Source organism: Sitophilus oryzae, unplaced genomic scaffold (genome assembly GCF_002938485.1).
Source record: "Sitophilus oryzae breed Bouriz unplaced genomic scaffold, Soryzae_2.0 scaffold_1243_pilon_pilon, whole genome shotgun sequence".
NCBI lineage: Eukaryota > Metazoa > Arthropoda > Insecta > Coleoptera > Curculionidae > Sitophilus > Sitophilus oryzae.
This window is the reverse complement of record NW_022145886.1, coordinates 79,461-91,040: the sequence shown is the minus strand read 5'-3', so window position 1 is coordinate 91,040 and position 11,580 is coordinate 79,461. Positions and strand designations below refer to the sequence as shown.

The window sequence follows — 11,580 nt, the reverse complement described above, 5'->3', positions numbered from 1 at the left end:
GTCAGATTTCATCATTTTAATAATTATTTGTTATATACAAAAAACTCTTTAGAATCTTGAGTGCATACGGTATACAACTAGTAAACACTGTATCACAAAATTCTATCATATCAATATAAACCTGCGTGTATCTCATATGTATATGTTAGAACTAGATGAACACTTAGGTTCACTGTAACATATTTGGTTTCTCATGTGTATCCCTTGTAGAAATGTAGTTTCATTTGTACGTGCTGTATAGGAAGGAACACCCGGTATATCCTGATTTATTCTGAAGGGGAAACTTTTGTCTTACCCTAATTAAATAAAGGTAAGAATAGGAGACTGTAAGGAAGAAAGGTCTAAGAAATTTAGGTTAGGGATTTTGTTATTCTCCTGTCATAATTTCGTGTCTTTGGCTAGGAAAACTGGTCACGTACTTGGCTAATCTCTTACGTAGCGGTGCTATACAGGCCACCAGTTAAGCGTATAGATTTTACGACACTACGTTTTCAGAAAACTAGAAGAATTCCAGAGTTTTTCTAATAAACCTTTTTTGCCATTTTTGGTCCTTTTTACAAAAAATAGTAAACCTCTTCAAAAATTACGAAAAACACAGATAGATTCTACGTAAAAATCGTTTATTCTAAAAATGGAATGGTCAATTATTGTAACAATAACTATACTATCCAGAAATGATTTTTAGAACCCAAGCTGTTGGGTTCTTCACAATTGCTTTACTAGGTAACTTTATCTGAACCTGACTTGTTGTTAAGGACCATTCTAGTTTTGTGTCTTCATTTCCTAATAATACCACCGATGTATTTGCAGAAGCTTCAAAAATTTGTCTGGATGACTGTAATGTTACAGTATCATCACTAGGCCATTCCAAAACTATAGCATAGACGTTGTTGTTAGCATACGTATACCTAAGAGTCAGTAAATATAATTTTAAACAGTTATAGTAAAATTGTATTGTAAGGTTCATACCATATGTTTTCGTTGTAACTGTCATTTTGGGCTGTCCATGGACTGGTTTCATAAATAGCTTCTCCATTGATAGATAACCAATCGCCTAGCTGGGTTAGTCTTTCTTCGTATATTGGATTAATTACACCATCTTTTGTTGGACCGACATTAACCAGTAAATTACCTATAGAATGTAACATAGAATTAATATTTTACTCTTAAAAAAATATTTTTATTTTATGTTGAATGGTTTAACTTTGTGTATATGTCCGTGTATACGCAAGACCACAAATGTATATATTTTTGTATACTAAGTTCATCATTTTCAGAACTAAATGTATGGAAAAAAGTCGAAAGGTTTTGGTTCTCTTACCTCCACAGCTGACAGTTCTTGCCAACGTTGTTATTAATTCATTGGCAGTCAAATAATCATCCAGTACTGCATTTCTTCTAAATCCCCAAGACTTCTTATCGATAGTCATAGCGTTCTCCCATTTATGTGCTTGCAGTACTCCTAAAATAAAAAAAAAATCTCAGTTTGTGATATTTACATATTTATAGATATACAGGGTTGTTCACCACATACGACACGGAGTATTGTAGCTAAACGATCACATTTTTACAAATTGTAAGTTTTGGGTTCGATGAAGGACTATTAGAGGTACAATTTAAAAATAATTTTACAAGATACAGAGTGTCCCAAATAAGTAAAAAATATCAAAGTTTTATTTTTTTAAATGGAACACCCTGTATATTATTACATTTTTAGTTTCTACGATTAAAATAAAGGTAAATTTGATTAAGATTTATTATACTTACCGTTTTTGAAATATTTTCAATTTTGTGAAATTGCAGTAAAAATTTTAAGGCTTCATTTCTCCAAGGGTATCAAAATTTTTGATACTAAATATTTACTGAAGTTTATTTAGTGATCAGTTATTGTGTAGTAATAATAAAAATAATACTACCTTATACAGAGTGTCTAAAAATTTATTTTAAATAATTATTAGCTTCAAACGGCAATAACTTGTTTAATTTAAATGGAACACCCTGTATATTTTACTAGAATCAGATGCACAATTTAATTGTCTATCAAATTATATTAAACCATTTTTTACCTATCTCTTTAAGTTTCCGTAGAAAATGCATTTTCTTGTAATTTAGAACTTATTTATCAATATACCCATGGACTATTGACATTTTAGGTCATTTTTAAAGATGTACCAAATTTTTAAAGAGTACAGATACTAATATTGTCGATATAATTCGTTTATTTCATTAAAAAATAAAAAAAAAACTGTTTAAATATTTGTTAAAGAGGACCAATTAATATGATGCCGTATTCAAACTACATTAACTGACTGTTTGCGTTGATTAATAATAATTGCTCCAAATACTAAAAAACTGAATTTTGTATGGGCATTAGATAGTGTGATAAAAAGTAACACCTTAAAAATGATATTTCATTTTTTAATAAATGCTTATTTATAACAACAAAGACTTTAATTTGATAACTTATTATTATATTGATTTCTGACTCAAAAATCCACATTTATTTATAATAATTTATTAACGAACACAATTAAGTATGTCATTAATTAGTATATGGGCGGAAATAATGGTGTTATATTTAATTTTAATGGTATACTCTTTTATAAAGATTTAAATAGTTTTCTTTTTGCATACAAATGGTCTAGTACGAGGCATGTTTTTTAAGTAAGTACCGTTTTGGAATTAAAAAAAAACGTGCAAAGATATCGCAATAATTTTATTTTTACATGAAAGCCTGTACCTTAATCTACTTTTTTACATAATTTCCGTGAATATTGAGGTACGTGTCATAACGTGGCACCAGTTTTTCAATACCCTCCTCATAAAATTCTGCCGCCTGACTGGTTAACCACTGTATCACAACTGTTTTGACTTCGTTATCGTCTTGAAGACGCTGACCGCCCAGGTGTTTCTTCAAGTGCAGGAATAAATGGTAGTCACTGGGCTCCAGATTAGGGGCTGTATGGAGGATGATCTAGAGTTTCCCATTTAAAAGATTTGATGAGATCTTTGGTCCGATTAGCCACATGTGGACGGGCATTGTCATGCAGCAAAACAATACCCTTACTCAACTTGCCACGTCTTTTGTGTTTTGGATTGTACGGCGCAGATTGTTCAATGTCTCACAATAAGATGCTGCATTGATTGTCTCATTACGAGGCAGAAACTCCACTAACAATACTCTTTTCTGTCCCAAAAAACTGTGCACATGATTTTCCGGGCAGAAATTGTTTGCTCAAACTTTTCTTAACACTGTTTTGGGTGATGATGAATGTCGCCATTCCATGGACTGTTGTTTCGATTCTGGTGTGACGTAGGCCACCCATGTTTCGTCACCAGTAACAATTTTGTCTAAAAAATCTTCACCATCATTGTGGTACTGCTCAAGGAAAGTCAATGCACTGCCTAAACGTTGGGTTTTGTGCAAATCCGTCAACATTTTCGGAACCAAACGTGAACACACAACTTCCGGTAATTCAAGTTCTCGGTCAATGCGATACAAAACACTACGAGAACATTGAGGAAAGTAGTCGCACAATGATGAAATTGTAAAGCGTCTGTTTTCTTTTCACCTTTTCGTCCACTTTCTGCACCAAATCTTCATTAACGACCGAAGGACGCCCACCTGTTCTTCATCATGCACATTTGTGCGGCCATCTTTAAATGTTCTCACCCATTTCCTTACCATTCCATCACTCATAATGTTTTGTCCGTAAGCTTCACAGATCTCACGATGAATATCGATCGGTTTTACGCCTTTAGCACTAAGAAATCGTATGACAGCCCGTACTTCACAATCGGCGGGGCTCACGATTGTCGGAGGCATCTTAAACACTCAATAAACAACGTATACAATGAAGAATGAGACTGTACTGGCGTCTGTGCATAGACAAGAGATGTAGGTAACCAGCGCGCATGCGCGGAACGCCGACCGTAGCGCTGCGGCGGCGGAATCGCAAAACGGTACTTACTTAAAAAACATGCCTCGTAATATTATCGTTTTGCTAAAAACGATAATATTACCAGTCTGTACATTTTGTACATTTGTTGCTTTAAAAACAATCTAAAATGTCAATATTCCATGGATATATTGATAAATGAGGTCTAAATTATAAGAAAATGCATTTTCTACGAAAACTTGAAGGGATAGGTAAAAAATGGTATAATACAATTTGATAGACAATTTAATTGGGCATCTGATTCTCCTAAAATATACAGGGCATTCCATTTAAATTAAAGAAGTTATTGCCGTTTGAAGCTAATAATTATTTTAAATAAATTTTTAGACACTCTGTATAAGGTAGTATTATTTTTATTATTGCAACACAATAACTGATCAATAAATAAACTTCATTAAATATTTAGTATTAAAAACATTGATACCCTTGGAGAAATGAAGCTTTAAAATTTTTACTGCAATTTCACAAAATTGAAAATATTTCAAAAACGGTAAGGTTTAAGTATAATAAACCTTAATCAAATTTACCTTTATTTTAATCGTAGAAACTAAAAATGTAATAATATACAGGGTGTTCCATTTAACAACTTTGATATTTTTTATTTATTTGGGACACTCTGTATCTTGTAAAAATATTTTTAAATTGTAGCTCTTCAACGAACCCCAAACTTACAATTTGTAAAAATCTCATCGTTTAGCTACAATACTCCGTGTCGTATGTGGTGAACAACCCTGTATAGGTAGGGTAGACGCACCATTTGTGGCCATTGACCCTGTTGTAGCCACTTTAAAAAATCTTAAAAGTTAAGTTTTTTTACGACATTGTGACAACCGTGTATCTATAATTTTCTAAATTGATATATCCAGTGTCATATGCAATAGAAAATATTCAAATTTGGTGTAAAAGTCGGCCGTTAGACCAAAAAGTAGTAGCACATATTTATAGATGCTGTTTTCTTAACCCATTTTTTAAGGATAGCTAGGTAAGTAGAACTCAAATAATTAACAATAATCTGTATTGGGGTTTAATTTTCCATGATTTTTATAAATGTTATACATCTGGCAACTATTTTTTAAATTTATTATATTCAAATAATTAATATTTAGGATTTATTTCTGTGGCCACAAAAGGTGCAATTAAATTTTAATTATGTTCTACTTGTAGCCAGGGTATGGCCAAAAATGGTGCAATCGAAATCTAGTTGTGGCCACATATTATTTAGCTTTATAATGTAAGTGCAAACGGCGGACAACATAATATGAAGAACATTTTATTTGTTATTATTCAGCTTTTAATAAAAAATGAATAATAGTACCTAAATAAAATAATATCCCAAATACAATTACCTATCGGCCAAGATTACCAATCTGAACATATACCGTCGTCAAGTTTTCCTTCAGATGAGAAAACGAATATAGAAAATAATATAAACAAAAGATAGTCATATAGTCATGTTAATAGTCATGTTTTAGTCATGTCTCATGACTAATCTTACTGTAGACTTGCCCAATAAATTCTTTCTTCTTTTTTAAAAATAATATAGATATAGAACTAAATGGAATAAATATGAACGAATGCGATGAAGATAAAAATTATGAGAATTCAAAGGAAGATGATTCAGAACCACTGGATCAAACCATGCAGGAAAAGGACTAGTAGACATAATTATGAACTTAATGATGATGCCCGGGAAGATGTTAATCTGTAAAAAGAAAGGGGCTACATCTACCATCAGTCATTACCTATGATATGTGGATTGAATTAATGAAGAGAAAGGAGAAAAAAACACAAACTGGCAATGAAAACTTTACAAAAAAGAAAACAATTCAAATAAAATTTAAAGAAAATAAAGATCTTTCTAGTAGAAATGAAAAAGAGAAACCAACGCCAGCTTAAACTTCTGTGACATCTGCTGAATTAAATATAGGAAATTTGATTATTTTAAAGTACGGGAATCAGTTGAATCCAGGAAAAATATTACAAATCGAAAATAATGAATATTATAGCTGCGCAATGGTTCAAATCTGCGGCAATTGGAAGCAAAAATGACTTGCTTTGGTACAAACTGAGTGTTATAACAATGAAAATTGATGAATCTAAAAAAGTCAATTCAAGAGACATAATATGTGAAAAATGTCTATACCTATGTGGCGGATTCATCTATCCGAAAAAATCCTTATGGGTTTTTCGCCACGGCACTGCAAGAAAAATCTACAAAATAAAATAGTTATTTTTTGTAAACACTTCTGGCGTTAAACCTAAACGGACGCTGCTTGTCAGAAGTTGTGTTTACAGTAATAAAAATTTGCCTAACAAAGAAAAAAATGCTTAACGTTTCGGAAAGTTTTCTTTCCATCGTCGGGAAAAAAAAATATATAAAGAAACAAGAAAAAACTATTTAAAATATTTAAATTGAACTATTCGAGAACATTTTACTTTTTTAAACAGATGATACGTCTACAAGAAATCGTTGACGTTCTGTTAAAATGACATTATATTAAGTTAAACTTCAAAATTAACAATTACCACCTGATAATTACTTAATAAGGTAAAACCAAAAAGCCCAAACTTTCTGTATGATTATTTTTAAATTTCACGTATGTTATGTTTATTTATGTAATGTTCTTTTAAAATCAAAGAAGCGATTGCCATACATTACTAACATCTACAGATGCATGAGCAATACATATTATTTTATTAGATCGAATTAAAGCCTCTTTTTATTTTTCTTTTAGAGGCTATCGCTTCTTTCATTGTAATTTTGGCTTATTAAAATTTATTCTGTGCCCTGTGTCCCATGAATGCTGACAAATCTTAGATTTGTGAAAACCTTTTCTTAAATAATCTTTATGTTTTTTAATTCTAACATTTAAAGGTCTAGATGTTTCACCAATGTAAAAATTTGTCGCATTCACAGGGTATTTGGTTGTTATATTACATTTTTGATTGTTGTTCTGTATTCATTGGTTTAGTATGTGATAAAATTGATCTAAGTGTATTTTGTGTTTTGAAAGATGTTTGTATGTTATATTGTTTTCCTATCAGCCTTCTTATTTTCCGAAACGCCTCGTATGTATGGAATTGTGTTGTATATATTGTGTATTGTTATCTTTGTGTCTATGATTTGGGTTTGTATTCGTTTAATGTTTTTAATCAATAAAATATGGTGGATAGTCGTTTTTTATTAATGTATTTTTATATATGGTTTATATCTTTGTTTAGTGAAATGTCGTCTGTACATATTATTTTGCCCTATCATATAAACTTTTTTATAACACCTTTTTACACTTATACTGTGATTAGATGTGAAATTTAAGTATCTATCTGTGTTTTTCAGGGTTTTCTGTAAACATCTAAAATTAATTAGTTTATTTTGAAGTTTTGACACTAAAACATCAAGAAATGGCAAACGACTACCTCTTCTACTTCTAAAGTAAATTTTATGGTAGGTTCGCGAGGAATTTATATTCCAAAAATGTCTATTTCAAAACGTTATGTTGCCATATTGCAAAAATATCATCAACATAACGCAGCCATGTTACAGGCTTTTTTGAGTAACTATTTATTGTATTATTTTCAAAATCTTCCATAAAAATATTACTTAACAAAGGAGAGAGGGGTGATCCCATTGCCATACCGAAATCTTGTTGAAAAAATTCATTATTTAATTGGAAATAAGTAGTTTTAACACAAAATGTCAACAATTCCAAAATACTATCTATGTTTAATTTTGTTCTATCTATTAAATCGTATGTTTTCATGAAGTAATCATTTTCTATTTATTAAGAATACAAATCTTTACAATAAAAGCAGATTTTGAAAGAAAAATGTTTGGAGAAGCACCAAAAATTTTGTTTTATGTCCAAAATTAACTACAAATATTTTTTCTGATAAGTCAAACTCTAAAAATCCCTTAACCTGGCCACAACCGGTGTTTCTACCCTACATTTTTAACGAATATACAGGAAAATAAGTTTGTTTCTCATTTACCTGGATCATATCTGTCAGTGCAAGTATAAAAATCACCATGGTTACAAGGAATGTCAGCTCCCCACCTGTCATTGACTACTACTTCATCACCTACTGGACTTTCGTTGTATAACCTATAGCAAAATTAAACAGCAATATTACAGCTTGTTATAATCAAATATTTAATACAGATATTGGTGAGTATATAAAATGATTGTACTTACCATGCTAAAAACTCAGTGGAATTCCAGTATGTGTAGTTTGCTTCCCAATCACCATCAGACCATAAAATTGAGGGTTTATACTGCTCTACCAACTCGTACAGTTCAGGTAAAGCCTTGGCTTTTTGCAAAATCTTGAGTGGTGAAGTTATTCGCTCTGTCCGATAGATAGATTGGATGAAACCATTCGTAGAGTGAGTGGGTACAGACCGAATGTTAAGTTTGCTTGTCTTACAGCTGTACCAAGCTCATCTTTTTATAGAATAGATAAACAAAAATGTAATTAGCGTATTTTTGAAATAACGATATTTTTTTCAAACGTCACAAAAAAAGATACTAATTTTTGCGGCGTGATAAGACAATATAACTCCTAGGCATAAAAGTAAAGCACTTTTATACCTAAGTACAAAAGTACGAAAATATATTATTAAACTGATATAAAATATTAGATTCAACGAGTGTAACAATAATTTCTCGATATATAATTACTTACAAGGTTTTATTTTAAATCTTTTTATATTTGCAACGTTTGAATTTGTTTAAACAATTATTTGTGACGTTTGAAAAAAAATATAGCATGTTCTGTTCGGAGTAAAATAACTTTTTGTGTCTCGCCTGTAACCAACAAACAACCAACAAACCAAATCAAACGTACAGGGTGGGTCAACGATAGAGTAAAGTCCATTATCTCATTTGTTTCGAGGTTTACAAAAAAATATTAAATGTAAAAGTTATAGGGACGGTTAAGATACACATTTCAAAATTATTATAGAGTATACAGGGTGCTTCAAAAAAAGTGTGGCCAATATAACATATGTTTTTTAAATGGAATACCCCATTTTTTATTTTATTTTTAGATTCTGTAAAATTCCATAACTTTTTTCTATATAATGTTTTATACCTAAAATTAATAATTTTTGTAATATTTAAATTTGTTTAAACAAATGTTAGATTGCAGTGTGATAAAAAATTGTCAGTGATGGTATTGTTTCTGAAGTTGGAAAACTAAAATTTGGTAGGAGAATTTTATAGAGATATAAAAAAACCTATGTAAAAATATATTAGTTAGATGCTACAGGGTGTTCAAAATATATTTATGAATTTCAACTATTTAAAATTAAAAAATTTCAAATTTTTTAAATGGGACACCCTATATATTTTCATTTTTTCTGATAGATTTTACAATACTCTTCAACTTTTGTTTGTCATATACCTATTTTTAATAACTTGCGATTTATTCCAATTTTTTTCTATTTTTACCCATATTTTTAATACAATTACCCTATAACATCATAGTTACCATGACAAAAAGTAATAATTATCAAAATTTCTTGTCTGTTAAGCAAGTTAAGAACAAAATTTGAATTTTAGTTTAATTTGTTGTAATAGGTACAAATTGTAGAGATAATAGTTACAGATTTTCCTGAAATTAATTAGTCAATCTGACTGATATGCACCAACAAGCCAAAAAAAAATATATTTCTTGGTTCAGTACTATATATTATATAGTACTATGTTAAGTAGTATAAGAACAGATGTAGATAATCTAGAAAACATCTTCAGTGGGTAATGGGACGGTTTCGCTGCAGTAGTAATTAGTAATATTGGCTTTACCAAATGAATTATAAACCAGAATTACTACGAGAAAAAAAACTTGACTGTATGTCGAAGAAAATTCTTATATCAGTAGTCTTCAACAATTAGGTAATCTAGTGTTACACTAATCTGGGAAAAAAATTGAATTTACGGAAAATCCAAGTGTCATCTTTCATAAATATAGAAATACACCAAGAAATTCACGACTGCGATTTTAGTTTATTTGAGTAAAGTTAATTAATTTTAACTAATACCAGCAATTGTAACTAATTATTAAGCTACTTTTTAAAGATAAGTAATAAATAGTTTGTTTTGTCATGGCAACTATGATTTTATAGGGTAATTGTATTAAAAATATGGGTAAAAATAGAAAAAATTGGAATAAATCGCAAACTATTAAAAATAGGTATATGACATACTTAATAAAAGTTGAAGAGTTTTGCAAAATCTATCAGAAAAAATGATAATATATAGGGTGTCCCATTTAAAAAATTTCAGATTTTTTAATTTATTACCACACCCTGTATTATTACACCCTGTATCATTTAACTAAAAGATCTTTATATATATCTTTTTGTTCATCTCTATAAAACTCTCCTACCAAATTTTGGTACTCCAACTTCGGAAACAATGGCACCACTGACAATTTTTTACCACACTGCAATTTAACATTTGTTTAAACAAATTAAAATATTACAAAAACTATTAATTTTAGGTATATATTATATATAAAAAAGTTATGGAATTTTACGCAGAATCTAAAAATAAATTAAAAATTAGGGTGTTGCATTTAAAAAAAACATATGTTATATCCGCCACACTTTTTTGAAGCACCTTGTATACTCCATAATAATTTTAAAATGTGTATCTTAACCTTCTCTACAACCTTTATAATTAATTTTTTTTGTAAACCTCGAAACAAATGAGATAATGGACTTACAATGGATAATTACTCTATCGTTGACTCACCCTGTACATCCTCGCCACAAAAAGTATCATTTTTACCCCTAATAAAACACTATACATTGGTACTAACCAATTATATCTCTGTGTGGTCCAATGTCTTTAGCATTCCAACTGAATGAGTACTTTGATGGCCAAAGTGTAAATCCTTCGTGATGCTTACTTGTCAGTACGACATACCTAGAAGAATACTATATTTTAAAACTAAAGTTTTGAAAAAATGGCTATACCTCTGTGTCGGATTCACCTCTTCAAAAAAGTCCTAAGGTTATAATTTATAAATTTTATTTTGTTGATTTTTTTACAGTACAAGTGGCGAAATACCCAAACAAAGTTTACAAAACACCCAGAGGACTTTTTTGATAAGGTTTTGAAGTTTTAATCATCATATAACGTCCAAATTTTTGAATATTTTTTTTGCTGCTTTGAGAATTTTTATTTTATTTCGTTACTATATCCTGTTAGTTTGTAGTAATTATTTTGCTGTGGGTGGTACTTACTTGGCTCCAGACTTGGCAAACAGATTTGCCCATTGGGTGGCATTGAAGAATTCGGCAGTAAAATCTTTGGCAAACTCTTGATAGGTGAAGTTTGGTGGAAAGTTCTTCTCGATGTAGTCACTAATTTCTTGAGTTTCTATAAAAAAAGTTTTTTATTGTATTTATCACTTTCGACACTGATCTAAAGAATATTAGAACAGCGCACCTTTTCATATAAATATAATAGATATTTTAATTCATTAGTATTTTTTTGTGTTTAATAGTTTTTAAAAAAAATTGTTGCAATTGTTTTCTATTTCCTTTTAGTAATAACAAAAATATTTTCAAGTGGGTATTTTTATTTTATATATAAAAATATTTGTTTTACATCAT

General features: G+C 29.9%; 1 protein-coding gene across 1 annotated transcript; it reads right to left on the bottom strand.

The window, feature by feature from the left end:
- Window positions 1-601: 601 nt before the first annotated feature.
- Window positions 602-11,351, bottom strand: LOC115874212 (alpha-L-fucosidase-like; the record flags this gene model as incomplete). Its single annotated transcript, XM_030889305.1, is given in 9 exon segments — window positions 602-908; window positions 970-1,132; window positions 1,322-1,462; window positions 7,950-8,062; window positions 8,153-8,274; window positions 8,276-8,350; window positions 8,352-8,401; window positions 10,782-10,888; window positions 11,209-11,351. Coding segments are annotated over 9 exon segments (1,158 nt in total), but the record flags the coding sequence as incomplete, so codon positions are not given.
- Window positions 11,352-11,580: the final 229 nt, after the last annotated feature.